Source organism: Falco cherrug, chromosome 2 (genome assembly GCF_023634085.1).
Source record: "Falco cherrug isolate bFalChe1 chromosome 2, bFalChe1.pri, whole genome shotgun sequence".
Taxonomy (NCBI): Eukaryota; Metazoa; Chordata; class Aves; order Falconiformes; family Falconidae; genus Falco; species Falco cherrug.
The window spans coordinates 787,491-802,904 of record NC_073698.1 but is presented as its reverse complement, the minus strand read 5'-3'; the positions used below and the strand labels follow the sequence as shown (position 1 = coordinate 802,904).

At 53.3% G+C, this 15,414-nt stretch overlaps 1 protein-coding gene and 1 long non-coding RNA gene across 4 annotated transcripts; one reads left to right on the top strand and one right to left on the bottom strand.

The window, feature by feature from the left end:
* Window positions 1-1,406: 1,406 nt before the first annotated feature.
* Window positions 1,407-5,523, bottom strand: LOC129735426 (uncharacterized). Its single transcript, XR_008731050.1, has 3 exons — window positions 2,570-5,523; window positions 2,307-2,366; window positions 1,407-1,812 (listed from the first exon to the last, which is right to left on the bottom strand). It is a non-coding gene; the product is annotated as an uncharacterized LOC129735426 (long non-coding RNA).
* A 146-nt stretch (window positions 5,524-5,669) lies between these two features.
* WDR73 (WD repeat domain 73) lies at window positions 5,670-11,828 on the top strand. Of its 3 annotated transcripts, none has more exons than XM_055702966.1 (8): window positions 5,670-5,887; window positions 5,964-6,031; window positions 6,625-6,713; window positions 7,442-7,530; window positions 8,448-8,487; window positions 9,282-9,468; window positions 10,489-10,863; window positions 11,435-11,828. In XM_055702966.1, the coding sequence occupies exons 1-8, from the start codon at window positions 5,814-5,816 to the stop codon at window positions 11,662-11,664; spliced, it is 1,152 nt and encodes a 383-aa protein (XP_055558941.1). In that variant the 5' UTR covers window positions 5,670-5,813; the 3' UTR covers window positions 11,665-11,828. The 3 variants fall into 3 exon arrangements, with proteins under 3 accessions (XP_055558941.1, XP_055558940.1, XP_055558942.1); XM_055702965.1 differs by having other exon boundaries at window positions 8,448-8,515; window positions 9,304-9,468; XM_055702967.1 differs by having other exon boundaries at window positions 5,752-5,887; window positions 9,304-9,468.
* The last annotated feature ends 3,586 nt before the right edge of the window (window positions 11,829-15,414 follow it).

Below are 15,414 nucleotides of genomic sequence, written 5' to 3'. Positions count from 1 at the left end.
GTCTTGGAGAAATACCAATGTCATCTTTATATAGAGCAAATGGATTGTTTCCACATGGGGGCTAAATGAACAGATAAGTGCCTTCAGCCATGAATGAGGAAAGATAAGCTCAGCCTTCACTAATTTCATTGTTAGACCTTCAGGGCTGAGCATTACATTTTCAGAGGGATAAGCTCACCCTTCATACAAAAAGTCTCTGAAAATCCACCTAGTAAAATTTCTTTGATGAATACAATGTCTTTCCTCTAGTCTTTCATCAGCTCTAAGCTTTCCACAGTAAAGTCACTCCCGAAGACTGCCATGTGCCCATACCTCAATAAATTATTAACCAAAGAAAACCCTGTGACAGCAGCCAAAGGGCCCTGTCAGATCTTACAGATCTTCTCTACATGACAATTAAGGATCACAAAGGAGGTTATTTCTCCTGTGAGTTCAGAGAACAGAGCTGAAAAGAGCAGGGCCAGATTTCACAGGAACAAGGACTTGGCACTCCAGGACAGGCTCAAGAACACGCCACCTTGCAGAGCTTGGCAGCTTCGTTCATGCTCCCAGCAGTGGGCGAGGTCGGCTGGCATCCTGCCTGCTTATTACGGTTTGCCAAATTTCAACCATACACACTTTTAAGTGTGGTAACATGAAGTATCTACCCACAGATACCGCCTGTACATGACAGTACAGATCCTTAGGGAACTCTTCTTGTTAAACTGTTGGGAGGCAGTTTCCAGACTTGGGCTCTCTTGAACTCTGGAAGAGTTTTCCTCCCACAAATCGGTAGAGTGGACCCCAAGAGCTGCTCAGTTTGCTTTGGTAGTGTTCCTTCCTAGCTGTGAGAGCTGACGATCTAGTCCCTTGCCATCCCACTCACCAAAGCTGGAAGACAAGACGACCACAGTTCCGTAAGAGGCAAAAGGGTAACTCAGTTTTCTGAGGGGTGCCACCCATGGTTATCCAAGTAACGCGGGGGGTACAGCCACAGCATCAGCCTGCACGGGGCTACGCACACACATACATCCACTCCATGTGGGGACAGGTTTCAGTTTCTGCAGAAAGGCTATAGTGAAGTAAGTCCAAATAACATACTGAGCCTCTTCCCAAACTTCTGAGGGTGGCTCAGCTGTAGAAATAGCAAATGGAAATATTCTTTTTATCCTTGTGAATAACTACTGTGTAGTTATTCTGAATAATATATTCTGAATAATATTCTGAGCCTGAAAACTGCTCAGACATCCAGTAGGCGAGCAACATTTCATCTCATTTAAAGACTGCATCAGTTCTCAAAGTGACGATTTCCATTCCTAGTTCCTTCACAGTTTCCCTATGTACACGTCTCCAAGGCTGCCCAAAAACAGGTAACAGTGCAAAGCCAGCGGGCAGAGAAAAGCAGCTAAGGCTGTAGGTTCTCTGTCTCCTTCACTTTGTCAAGCTCTCTGCATGCACAGAACCTGCTGAAAAACAACACCCACCCTACCTCAAACAAATGTATTTCTGTATTTTCTTTATATATATATATATATGGCAAAGTCACATGCTGCGGCATAATGAAACAGCTTAGCCCATTCCTATTATTGTAACTGTAACAAATGTGCCCATTTTTTACTCTTTCCTCTTCAAAATTTTGAAATTAAAATATTTATTTTCTGGAGAGATTTTGAAAAAGCCTTAAAATGTGTGGGGGGGGGTGTCCAACTTAAATGGTCATTTCAGTTATCTTAATTCAGGCCTTGGTACTTCAAAAACACTCTGTGTTATCTGTAGTACTGCAGGGCTTTTTCTCTTTTCCACCACTCAGCCCCATGTTGCTCCCTTAGTACACTGGAAAGATAAAGAGAAGGTAAAATAAAAGGCAAGAATGTGCAGAGAAAACCATTTTTGGGCTCTCTGCTTTCCGCACCTAGAACTCACAGCATCTGGTTGCTCCTCACACTGTTCTGCCTCATGCTTCTTCTCCTCAGTGGCCACCAGAAGATAATTTCCAAACACTTAATTACCACCCTCTAAACCAGATCTTGGCATTCAGGGGAAACACAACCTGTTCCTTTGTGGACTATAAGTGACGCAGGGCAGCATGAGAGCAAGGTCACGCCACCACTCACAGCCAAACATCCCAGCCCTTCCTTTGCTATTTCTCCTCTCTGTTTCCATCCCTTGCCAGAGGAGCACCCTGAGCTGACTTGGCCACTGGTCTGTCTCAGGCTAAGCTCATGTCCTGCAATTAATGCCCGCAGATGAGAAGAGTTACTGGGAGAAGGTGACAAAAGGCTGACGTAGCTCTGAGCTCACAGAGGGCCACAGCACTGTATTCTCACCTGCAGCTGGTGCTGTCCCGGCTTTACCTCCTGGCTCACTGCAACATCCCTCACAGGCTTCTACCAAAGGTATTAAAACAACTATACTGTTTGCATTTAAAAAAAACAACAACCTGCAGTCAGTTTATCTCAGATTCTTCACAAGATGTTTACTCAGCACTTTGCTTTTGAATCCTAGCACTCAGAAAGAATTGTTAAGACAAGGCTTTTAGTGACGATTGTTGTGCTGTGCAATTTTACAAACAATAACATGAATGAAGTACCTCTTCCTCTGTATGTGAGAATTCTTGCCATCCTTTCTCTGAACAATTCTAATCTTGAAGTGACAAAGTGGAGGATGTCAGGAAAGTAACCACCGGTAGCAAGTGCTTCTCACATCGACCAGCTCCGGTTCCTGCTTCCAGAGCAGCACGCATCCTCTTGGCTCAAGGAACAGGTCTGGCTTTCCATCGTTTTCACAGCACTTCTGCCTCTGTACCTCCTTTTGTCCTCGGTCCTTTCTTGCTCACTTCTGTACTGACAGCCCTGAATTAGTCCTGAGCAGAGCGTTCAGACAGCACAGCCCAAGTCTGAACCCATCATGCCACCCAAAATGTCCTACCACGTCCCCGAGCACTGCAGGAGCCCAGGAAACTGCCCTGCAAAACCACCCAAACATCTCCATTCTTCTCTGACAACTTCTGCAGGACTGACACTGACAGAACGCTGCAAAAGTGAGGTAAAAAATAAATAATACAGAATGTCAAATAACATAAGAGACACTGCACAGACTAAAACATTCCCATTCAGATATATTTCTCTAAAAAGTAATTTTTCTGATTACTCCAGAGCCACCTCAGAAGCTGTAGGCTGCCACCTTGCAGTGTTAGGGAAAATAGACACAGCTTGGCACACAACACTGTGCATGCCAGCTAAAACCCAGCCAGAAGACAGCAAAAGCACAATAATCTACAATAAACACCCAATTATCACCACTGATCCTGAAGCGTCACTGTTACAGGCAGTGAGCCCACAACTGGAAGCAAGTTAGCTGCACCAATCCTTCAGCACCTGGTCTGAGCCTACACTGGAGAGAAATGGGGAGGAACATATCGCTGGAAGAGCGATCACCTTCTGCACAGGACACAGACCTGTCGGAGCGGGCCCGTCGGAGGCCACAGAGCTGGTCAGAGGGCTGGAGCCCCTCTGCTGTGGGGACAGGCTGGGAGAGCTGGGGCTGTGCAGCCTGGGGAGGAGAAGGCTGCGGGGAGACCTTAGAGCAGCTCCCAGTGCCTGGAGGGGCCCACAGGAAAGCTGGGGAGGGGCTTTGGGCAAGGGCAGGGAGTGGTGGGACAGGGGGGAATGGCTTGAAGCTGAGAGAGGGGAGATTTAGGTTGGACATGAGGAAGAAACCCTTCCCCGTGAGGGCGGCGAGGCGCTGGCCCAGGCTGCCCAGAGCAGCTGTGGGTGCCCCATCCCTGGCAGGGCTCAAGGCCAGGCTGGATGGGGCTGGGAGCAGCCTGGGCTGGGGGGAGGGGGCCCTGCCCCTGGCGGGGGGTGGGACCGGGTGGTCTGTGAGGTCCCTTCCAGCCCAAACCCTTCTGTGATTCTGCAAACATGGGCTCATGGTGAGGCCCAGCCCTGTGATCTCGGTTCGAGCAACATCCTCTTGGCAGGGGAAACCAGAGTCAGTGTGATGATACACAGCCCTTGCCAGGACAATAGTAATGTACCTGAGAATAACACATTTAATTGTTAAAAATAAAAAAGCCTAAACCTACAGAAGTGTTAGCTGGGAACCACCATGTAACCACTTTGCAGAGGCACTGGCACAACAGAAAGGCATTAGGCTGACTTTTGCAAAGATTTGGGAAGCTTCTGAGTTTATTACCACATTTGCACACGGATATTTCTATATATTTGAGAAGATGCACAGACCTGCACTGCATTATTACTTGTATTGGACTTGCAAATCTCCATGTATGCCTGCATTGTTATCCACATTTTAGTGTTCTGATTGTTAAAATATGATGTGCGACTAAAGACAACACTGCAACGTGACCTAGCCATGCTTCATAGAACCACAGAAACATTTAGGTTGGAAAAGACCTTTAAGATCAAGCCCAACTATAAAGCTAGGACTACAAAGTCCACCACTAAACCATACCTCTAAGCACTGCTATCAGACTGTTAATAAAATGGAATGTGTTGCTATTAGCTGGACTTTAATTAGAACAAATGAGTTAAGGGTTAATTCAGGTTATAAGCATGTTGTATGTCCTGCTAAGCACTTCCTTTGGTATGGCAAATGGTTTTGTTTAGAAAGAAACTTCACCAAGCAAGCCCTCCACAAGATAGAAAAGTTGATAGGAAGATGTCACAAGCAATGAGCTCAGCAAAACTAGGGGAAAGGTAACTCTGGCAGGGGGAGAGCAGGACCACCAACCCATTGACCGCTGACTCCAGAAACCCACCGACCACAAAAGAAGCCGAGATTGAGTGTGCAGACTAATTAACACAGGAAGCAAGGGAATTGCTTAAGAAATAGGAAACTGAGGGCAAAGTAATGAGAGTTGTGTAACTTGCAACCAATGTAGAAACAGTGTAAGGTTTTGGCAATCAAGGGGCTGGCTAGGCATTTGAGGGTTACCCCCTAGCTCCCTACTTTGCAACTGGAATACCTCGATTCAGTGCATTAATTGGTGTTGTGCACCAGGCAGTGAGCCCACTACAGAGCAATGGCACCACACCTATGTGTATTTTAACCCCCCCCATGGACGGTGCCTGCACCCCGTCCCCGGGCAGCCTGTGCCAGCGCTTGGCCACCCTGTCGGGGAAGACATTTCTCCCAGTGCCCACCCTGAACCTCCCCTGGTGCGGCTGGAGGCCGTTCCCTCCTGTCCTGCCGCTGGTTCCTTGGGAGCAGAGACCGACCCCCCTCGCTGCAGCCTCCTGCCAGGCAGCTGTAGGGAGCCAGAAGGGCCCCCCTGAGCCCCCTTTTCTCCGGGCTGAGCCCCCCCAGCTCCCCCCGCCCCCCCCAGAGCTGTGCCGCAGCCCCTTCCCCAGCCCCTGCCCGGCTCTGGACACGCTCCAGCCCCTCCGGGTCTGCCTGGGGGTGAGGGGCCCAACGCTGAGCCCAGGGCTCGAGGGGCGGCCGCACCAGGGCCCAGCACAGGGGGACGGGCACTGCCTGGCCCTGCTGGCCACGCTGCTGCTGACACCGGCCACGCTGCAGGGCCCTGCGCCGCCCCGCACGGTGCCGCGCTGCCCGGGGCGCATCCATGCCCTGCAGGCCGCGGCCACGCCCCCACCCCCCTCAGGGGCGGCCGCGCGGGAATAACGCGGTTCCCCCCCGGCCCCCGCGGTTTTCCCTCTGGGCGGCGGCAGCGCCCGCCGTTCCCTCACAGCCACCGGCGCCCACCGGCTCCAACCGGCCGCGACCGGCTCGGAGCCGCGCGCCGGCCGGGAGCGTCACTGCTGTGCGCCGCCGCGTGACGTCAGAGGCGCGCCGGGCCGGCGGGCGTTGCTATGGAGGCGGGGGGCGCCGGGGAGGAGGAGGAGGCGGCGGCGGCGGACGAGTGGCTGCTGCAGTCCCTGCGCCTGTGAGGGAGCCCCGGCCCCCCTGCTCCGGCCCCCCGGTCCCCGCCCCGCCAACCTCCCTCGTTCCTTGTCCCGCAGGTACGGGGACCTGCACACCTTCGAGCTCCAGGCGCCCACCCGCCTTATTGAATGGGCCCGGGGGAACCGTGAGTGCGGGGCGGGCGGCACCGGGCCCGGCGGTGCTGAGGGCGGCGAGGGGTCGGGCCGGGGCACCGGGGAGGGAAGAGGGGCAAGGGGCTGGGGCGGGCTGGGCCCAGCCGTGGGGAGGAGGCAGGCCGGGGGCCGGGCCAGGCCGGGGGGGCAGGGTTAGGGCCCGGGCCCCAGAAGCGGGGTCGAGAAGCGGGGGCTGCACTGGGGTTCAGCCTGGGCTGGAGCTCTGGGTCTGTTCCAAAGTTCGGGGTGGGCTGTACGATAAAGAAGGGAGATTTAGGTTGGACATGAGGAAGAAACCCTTCCCCGTGAGGGCGGCGAGGCGCTGGCCCAGGCTGCCCAGAGCAGCTGTGGGTGCCCCATCCCTGGCAGGGCTCAAGGCCAGGCTGGACGGGGCTGGGAGCAGCCTGGGCTGGGGGGAGGGGGCCCTGCCCCTGGCGGGGGGTGGGACCGGCTGGTCTTGAAGGTCCCTTCCAGCCCAAACTCTCTGATTCTGTAACTCCAGAGTCTGTCTGAGGGAGGGGGCCAGGTCTGGAGGGGGGGAGGGTATCTCTCATCATGTCCCTGGTTCTTCATGCCCACCCCCAAGGTGTCTGTGTAGCTGGGTATGGACAGTCTGGTGGGAACGAGATCCTGCAGCTGCTCCCACCGCCAACACTGCAGGCGAAGGAGACCCAGGTGGGTGTTGCAGCCAGGGTGGCACCAGACCTCTCTGTCCTCCTTGACCTGGTGTCTTTAGAGACCAAGCTACAGTTGTGCTGGGCTTCACAAACTGTTTCTGGTTTCTGTTGCTCTGACAAGGGCTTGGCCAGGTTTTGAGCAGCTTTGGTTGAAAGGTAAGGCACATAAGTCACCTGGCTGCTGTCCAGATAAAGCAGTACAGGTTGGGCAGTCCAGTCATGTAATTCTGCTGCGCTGCAGGCAGATTGTGCTGTGAAAACTTCATCTCCAAATGTGTGAATGAAAGCATTTTGTGTGGAAGTAGGACAGATGAGGACACAAAGGCAAATGAAGAAGGGACTTGCTGAGGCACCCGAGCCTGGGGGACCATGCTGCTGACCAGTGAGGTTGGCCCTTGGGTGGGTGACCTCTACACTAAAGCAGAAGGTGTTGTTTAGTCACTGGGTGAGCAGAAAGCTCCTGAGCCAGACATGCACAGATGGCAACAAACCCAGGCAGAGCTCTTGGCAGGAGCTTTCCCCAGTGTTTGGGTTTTTTTTCTCCCCCTCTAACTATTTTGGGATCCTTCAATCCTATCCACTTCTGTTGAAATAGGCATTACTGGACAGGCAAAGCTTTACCAAGTGAGAGTGTGCCTTGTGTGTCTGTCTTTTTTTCATGGTAACCAACCACACCAAGTTCTGCACCATTAAGTGTGAAGAAATGACTTTGCCCCTGATTTCTAGGGCCTGTGTCCAGAGAGAGATTTCAAGGTGGAATGTGGTGGATTTTCAAACCGCCCAGTGTACAGCCTGAAGTTCGTGCCAGACACCAGGTACGGCCATAACATGGTCCTTCCAGGGCATATTGGAGATGGTGAAGGGGCTTGTCCCCTGAGAGAGAGCTCCTTTTGCTTGCCTTTTCCCAACGCAGCTGCTCAATCCTGCCAGCTCCGAGAGCAGCATTAGTCTGGGTGAGGAACTGCTGGCCAGTGACGTGTAGTGGTCCTCCCAGAACTCTGTCTGGGTGTTTGGAGAGGAGCCATCTATCAGCAAAACAGAACGCACCCCGCTGCTGCAGTACTGAAAGCCACAGTGGTGCGCCTTGTGGGGTAGATGGCAGGGAAACTGAAGCTGCTGCTGGATACCTTGAATCCTCAGCTTCTTCTAGAAGCAAGCTGCAGGGGCTGGTGACGTAGATGCTGGCTCACCAGGGATCCCTCCCTGCTCCACTTCTGAGCAATGAGGGCATGTGTAGTTTTCTTGCTCTGCTTTTTCCATCCCTTCTGCATTTGGCACTGCGTGGAGGTGCTCAGCAGATCAGGATACTAGTGGCTGTTGCCACCTCTCTGTTAGTCCCTGCACATGCAAGTTTGAAGGGGTTTTGCCTGCTGTGGATTGTAGACCAAGCAAATACGCTTCCTCTGACTGATTCATTTCACTCCTCCAGTGCTCTCCTCCTACACAAGCCCCTGTTGCTACTTTGGCGCTCTTTGTGCTGTTCTTAGTCTAGTGCTTTCGGAAAGTGTGCTAATTAAATACCATTGCCTGGGACTGTGTTTGCATGGGCTGAGTAAAGCACCCTGGCATGAGGAGTTCTGGGATCACGGTCCTTAAGGTCTCTTCTGGGCTGTGAGCAGAGGCAGGAGCTCCTGAGCACAGAAGGAACAGCAGACCAGTTTGTCCCAGGCCAGAGAAAAAAGGCTGTTCTCTGCTCATGAAGAGTTTTGTGGGGTTCTTTTTGTTTCCTCAGCTTGCTGGTGACGAGTGGCCCACCAGACAGCTCCCTCCAGGTATGGCAGGTGTCAGCAGAGGACTCTGGTAAGGGAACATGTTTCTGAGCTTGAGTAGTTTCTCAATGTGCTCTTTGCATCAAGCACCTCTAGCTTCCCCTTCTTCCTGGATGTAAAATGAGGAGAGGAGTGCCAGTCCCGTTTACTGACATCCTGAGTGACTGCCCTTGTGTGGCAGGGGCTGGAGAAGGGCATGAGACAAAGGGTCTACACAGAGTCTGGTGGCTTGGAAAGATGTGGACTTGACAGCACAAACCTCATAAGGGAATTAAGTAGGTTTAGGCCTGTCATGGTGTTTTTCCACTTATTTGTGAGCTCTTAGTTATGCAAACAAAATCCCTAACCATCCAGTTGGCACAATGTTCCCTTAGTATCTCCAAGGGTTAGAAATAAAATAGCTCCATACGTCACCATGTATGGATATACCATGAACCACCTCACTTCTCCAAGCCTATGTCTGCTTGCTTCTAGAAAAGGATTGCCGTTGCTTCATCTACTAATTGTGAAATACTTTGAAACCACCAGAAAGGAAGTGCAAAATGTTATTAGAAGTTTTCTTATTCTTCATTGAAAATAAACATCTTGATTCACAACTTTCCATGCATTTTGCTAGATTTTAAACAGCTTGTTGTCAGTCCTGGCTGGATGTGCTAGAAACAGTGGGTTTATTCCGGAGAAGGGGTTAGTCATAATTGGATTTCTTACTGGTTTAGTAGGTCGCTTTTAGCTTTGCGAGGAGTCTTTGTGAAACAGCTTAGTCTTGTGGATTACTTGACTCCTGATGTGTTTTACAGCGCTTACATCTCTTTCAAATAGATGTTATTAAATCTGTAAGCACCATACCTACAGAAAATAGCACTGGACAACCTTGGGCTAAAATTGCAACCATTTCGGCCAGAGCCCCGTGGGTCCTTCACGGCTCAAGACTCAACAGCGTCCAAATTACAGAGGTTGAATCAAGGAAAAATGTCTACATGGCAGGTATTTAAACCAAGTCTAATATCTGATTTTTGAAAAGTTAGGGTTTGGGTAAAGCAAGGGTAACTGCTCCGGTGGCAAACGTTTCGCTGGGTGGGTACTTTCAGACACGTGACAAAGGGTACAAAGATATTTGCAGACAGTACATTGTCTTGAGGAAGAAGGCTACAATGCTTCTGTCAATCTCCACTACTCCCATGACAGTGACTTCTGAGGCTTCTGCCCCAGATCTGGGCCCTACCAGAGCACCGCAGGTGGTTTCAGTGCCAAGAACTGGGTTAGCAGAGGGCTGCTGTGTATGTTGTCCCAAACAGGGGAGGTGCAGAGTCACATCACTTGGGGCTGTTGAAATCTGGCATCGATTTGTTACTGAGCAAACTCTATGTTACTCTGCAATCTGTTTGTGTGGGTGGGAGGAGGGATCATGCCAGCCTTGTTAAACCAGCCCTGCCTGACCTCGAGGTGGTTAATCCAGATCTGGTTTATTGGGGGTCCTTGAAGACATCTGCCTTCACCTCCACAGTAAGGCTCGGTGCCCACACATCTCATCCTTTGGTGAGAACAATGTCTGTGTATGTGTCCAGTGGCTGTAATGCAGCGCGCTGAGCAAAAGGAAGGTCTGTTTGTCACTGCTGTGCTGTGTCCCTGTGCTGCAGGGACTCTCGTGACTCCCGCTGCTGAAGGGTAGTGCTGGAGGCATTTGCTCGTCAGAGCTCTGGTCCATGACGGGTCCCGCTCCAACAGAGCTAGTGTTAGTTGCGGGCCTGCCTGTCTCCTCTGCCTGGGTATTAACATCACCTTTGGAGGGGTACAGACTGTGCCTGCTCCGCGTGGATCCTGCGCAGAGACGATTCTCGAGCAGGCAGTTAGTGTCTGCTGCTGGCTCTTTGGAAGAACTACTTAGCATTGCTTGAAAGCCACTTCCAGGAACAAGGCTGGAAATCTGCTTTCTCGGGCAAGATTGCAGCAGAGAAATCAGGGAAATGCTCCTCATGGCATCTGAGATCTATCTCTCTTTTCTAGCCTCCAGCAACAACGAGGAGCTGGGCGGCCTGGCCTTTCTGGATTGCAACACGTTGCTCCTCTGTTGTGCCAAGGGGCAACTGTGCCTGGCCGACATTCGGCAGCCGCAGAGTCCCTTGGAGGCTGTGTCCGTCCCCTCCGCGCCGTGTGGCGAGCAGTGGTGCATGGGAGTCGGGCGCCAACCTCAAGGCTCTGACTCAAGCTCCCAGCCCGTAGCTTGCCTCTCAAGCGGAGGGCACCTCACCCTAACAGATGTGAGAAAAACCTCCGAGTCCTTGGCCTCAGTAAAGTGCAGAGTTCCCTCTCCCAGCTCAGGTGCGGAGTTCCTCTGTGTCTCCTGGGCTCCTGCGCTGGAAGGCTGCCTTGCTGTTTCAGGTATGTGCTTTGGGCAGAGATCTCCTTTTCTGGATGCTTTTTTGATCTGTATTTCAGATCAAGTGCCTCATTCACCCCACCTTACTTTAAACACCCCTGTGGTTCAGTGCTGCCCCTGGAGCCAGCAGCGGTGCAAGCTAATTTATGCAGCTACCTCTCTCCAACAACTACAGAAGGGGACTGCGTGGGTCCGGGGGGAGTTCCCCCCCTGGAGAACAAAGACCCCAAGCCCTTAGCAAACACTGTCCTGATAGTGCCAGTGACAGCCTGACCGCCACGATACTGTGCTGATAAGACCATCTGGGCAGCAAGTCTGCCTCTTGGCTGGAGCATTGCAAATTCAGACTAGTGAATCTGCAAGCTTTTTGGATCTGGCCTGTGTTCTCCCCAGCAGCTGTTAGCTGAGACAAGCTCCTCGGAGGCTTGGATGCTCTGCCTGTCACAGGTTTTCAGTCTGGGCCTTTGTCCTCATTTCTGTCTCAGTAGCCCTGCTGGGAGGTGAGCAGGAGTCCAGTAGGACTAGAGCAAAGCAATTTACTGCTGCAGTCTCTCTGATTCCCTTTTATTCAAGGTTTTGATGGGACCGTGCACGTGTACAACTCGCAGAGCTGGGACAGCTCTGGCAAGGAAGCAGAACCGATCTTTGTTCACAAAGGCCACGTATTCAGCAGACTGGGCAGCAGCGGAGGTCCTCCCCCGGTCACCGTGCACACTTGGCATCCGCAGAAACCAAGAACTTTACTGTCGGCAGCAAGCGACGGTTCCCTGCACGTCTGGGACTGGGTTGGGGAGTGTGGGTAGGTGATACTTTCGGTGGGGTGGGGGGTGTTTCCTGTGTGTGTTCTGGTTTGCGTAGGCTGCGGGGTGTCTGTTTGCATGCAGATACTGTTTTGAGACAGTTGTAGTGAACAGAAGCAGCTGTAAAACGCTATTTTAATACAATAAAAGTTTTGATTGTGATACTACTTCTCCTGTGTACCATCCTTCAAATGATAGCTGTGACCATGTTAGCAGCCCTGTAGCTCTGGTTGCATCCGCTAGCCGAGAACACCCTGCCATCATTCTCTCATAGACTCGTGTCACGTCTGCACCATACTTTTCAGAAGAAACAGACAAAAAAGCACGAGCATGGTTTGAGGAAATGGGCTATTCTGTGGCTTATTTAACCCGCTGTCTTCCAGGCCCGAGGCACCCAGGGGAAGGCTCTACACCCCACAGGATGCTGGCCTGTCGTCACGTGTGTGTGCCACGAGCAGCGGCCTCTGCTCAGGAAGTTGCAGTGCAAACGCAGCCTGCTCGCAGCCTCAAAAAGGAACAGGAACCACCTTTTTCAGCCCCAGCCTGTTACAAGCTTTGTCCTCCCCCTGTGTAACTGGAGAGCACCCAGCCTAAGAAAAGGCGTTGGTATCTTTTTGGCTCTTTTCCCACCAACTGAAAGTTTAAACTTGATGGAGCTAATGTGATTTCCTGGGCCTAAGGAAGCCAGGCAATGGCTTGCATTGCCTACGCTGCTACCAGGGTGTTACTTGAGGGGGGAAAAAGCTGTCTGCTCCTTATCCTGAACGTGGAAAGCCGCGTTTGGTGGAGCAGCTGGGGAAGGGAGTCAAGAGCCGTGGCAGAGGCTGGTAGCGGGGCAAGGGAGGGATGCAGGCAGGGGGTGCTCACCGGCAAAGCGGGGGACCCTGGCTTGCTCTGGCACTGGGGGTTGCGTGCGCAGCAGCCAGCCTCCATCCTGCGGTGCAAATGCTCGCGTGGGACCCGCCAGGCTGCCCCCGCTCCCTTCTGCATCCCAGCACCCCACGGTCACTGTCCCCTCGTGCTTCTAAGTGCTTTTTCAAGGTTATTTCGGGAACTGCTGCTCTGCTTCCCTCCAAGAAGGGGTGCAAAGGGCTCCCCGCTTCTCTGGGTGTAAGCTGGGGTGGAGGACGGGCGCGACGGGTGCTGGCGCAGGGTGAGTTGGGGTGAAGGTTGTGTTTGAAGCGGCTGGGGAAACCTTGGCGCTGGGAATGCGGCGTACGGAACTGCGCTGTGTCATGGCAACAGCTGTCTGCCTGCGGGTGCTAGAGCTGAAACCTCCTCCCATCCACGCAGGAGCAGGGGGAGCTCCCTGCTGCTCACCTCGCAGCTTTCCTCCCAGCACAAGCCATGTGGGCTCTTGCCCCCGTACCCAAAACTATCCCTGCCTATGTGGCAGGGTGCGGAGGGGAGCGTCTCCTGCCAGAGGCTGGTGGGGGTTGATGCTTTGTTACCCACCGAAGCCGAAGCCGTAGGTCTGTGTCGCCACCGGCAGTTGACGTACCAGCGAAGGAAAAATCTGTTCGATCCTAGGAGGAGCTGAGCACTCCTGCAGGAACACCTGGTCTTCTTTTCCACCCCTGGAGGGTCCCCAGCAAAGCAAGTCCAGCTGTGCCAACGTCAAACTGATGTGACTGGGTTCCGGCCAGGGGCCTGGGAGGATTTCTGCCCCAGTGAGGGACAGCTAGGAGAGTTCCTGGCCTTCCAGGCTCTCTGCATCTGCCACTGAGCCTGTCCCTGCTGTGGGAGAGCACAGCGTGCCCTTCCCCTGCACTGAGACCTCCAAGTTCACCAGTTTAGGAGGTGGCTTTTTTGACCCAAGGTTGGGACCAGGCACAGTCCCAGGAAGGGTAGTGTGTGGCTGATGGGTACACGGACATGGAGGGTTCCCAGGGCGGGATCCTGAAGCTCAGGGCATTTTTCTCAAGCACCCCAGGGAGCACAAGATTTGGCAAAGTGAGGTGCATGGCTCCACTGCTGGAGCTCCTCTGGGCTCCTCCACAACATGCAGCCTTTAGAGAGAGACACCCACCCGAGCGAGGGTCTGGCCTTGGAGGAGGTGGGCTCTGAGGAGGAGAGAAGACTACTGCAGCCTTCCCAGCAACCAGGCTTCATCTTCCTCACCATCTCCTTCGCAGGGTCGTGGTGGAGGACCTGACAAGCAGAAGCAGCAGAGCTGGGCCTGACCGCCCCAACACCCCATGGTGATGCAGGTAGTGCAGAGAGGACAGGGAAGCAAACTTGCTTGACTTTCCAGGGAACTGGGGCTTAAGCAATAGCACAGTTTGTCCTCATCTAAATTTCTCTCTTCCCCCTTCCTGGCAAAATAACTTAAGCCTTCTTGTCCAGCTTGAACCAGATTTGACAGGGGACTGGAGATGTCCAAAACTCTTAAGTACTTGCAGCTGCTGAGGCAAGGGATTATGCACAGAGGAGGGATGTCCCCTTAGATGTGGCACTGGAGAACTCACACAGGGCGATAAGGGCATTCCTCCCCGAAATGTACCATGTGGACCTTCTAGCGATGCCTGAATATTTGATGAGAGTCTGGCTGTGTGGCTGTGGGAACTTTGGCTTTGCTGGAGCCACATTTGTCCTCGATGGGAAAGGTTGGGATGGTTCCTGCCAGCCCCCAGCGCAAATGCTAACACCCATGAGACGGCCCGACTTAGGGATGGGCTCCTTCCCCAACAGCATCAGCGTGGCAAGGGGCAGCCTGCAGCTGCGTTGGATGCGGATGTGTCCAACCTCTGCTCTCCCTGGGACCACAGAAAGGTTCTCCAGGACCCTTGCCTTTGCTGAGGCAAGCTGGCCACAGAGCCTTCCTCTCTGGTCTAACCCCAGGGCAAGGTATCGCAGCTGGGGAGAGCGAGTGGGCTGGACACGCCGGGCTGGAGAGATGTTTCCCAGCGGGTAGCAGATCCAGAACGGTGCTGTGGATGTTGGCCCGAGCAAGCCGAGCAAGCCATGCTCTGGGTTTCTCCTCCCTTGCCTGGGAGGGGACAAGCCACAGCTCTTCCCTGAGAGGCTGTCCCCCATTTCAGGCTGGGAAATTGGGAGGTTACTTGGCTCACACACACCCATATCCTGGTCCATCCTGCTCCCGGGGGCGATGAGAAGCTCACTGCAGCACCAGCTCCACCCTCCTTGCTGTCCCTCCTGGGATGCCCACCTGCTGCAGCGCCAGGCTTGAGCTGTGGACTTGTGTGGAGATGTGCAGGCATTGCTGCGTCCTTCCGAGGAGATGCTTCACTGCTCTCCCTGGCTCCTTCTCACCCCCTTGTTGGGAAGACATGATTTCAAACCAAGTGTGAGCCTGGGTTTTATTCTGCAGTGTGAGGCTGTGTGCTGCAGCAACCAAGGGAGCTACGGTGAAAGGAGGAGCACCCTCTCCTGCGCCCAAACAGAGGTCAGTGGGAGCAGAGGCAAACTTAATGCAACTATTCTGTGTGACACCTGGGGCCGAGAGGTGGTCGATGTTTGCAGCGCGGCTGCCAGCACTGCTTTCAGAGGGTGCCTGCATGTGTTTCAGGACTGGGGACTTCTGCTTCATGGCCTTGTGTTGCTCTCTAAAGCTGCTGGGCTGTATTCTTGGGTGAAGATTGGCACGGGCATGCCTTGCTGGGTTTAACAGGGCAGTACCTGTGTGTGCTTGTGCCCCTGGCAGCTGGACCATCATCTGCTCCTGGAGAGGCTGGGACACCTCCATTTGCACTGAGAACCATCCAAATTGCCCTGTCTCACATGATGATGACA

Coding starts and splice junctions, on each gene's coding strand:
- WDR73 (XM_055702965.1), top strand. CDS start 5,814: ATGGAGGCGGGGGGCGCCGGGGAGGAGGAGGAGGCGGCGGCGGCGGAC. Junction 5,888..5,963: donor CTGCTGCAGTCCCTGCGCCT/GTGAGGGAGCCC, acceptor CTTGTCCCGCAG/GTACGGGGACCTGCACACCT. Junction 10,864..11,434: donor AGGCTGCCTTGCTGTTTCAG/GTATGTGCTTTG, acceptor CTTTTATTCAAG/GTTTTGATGGGACCGTGCAC.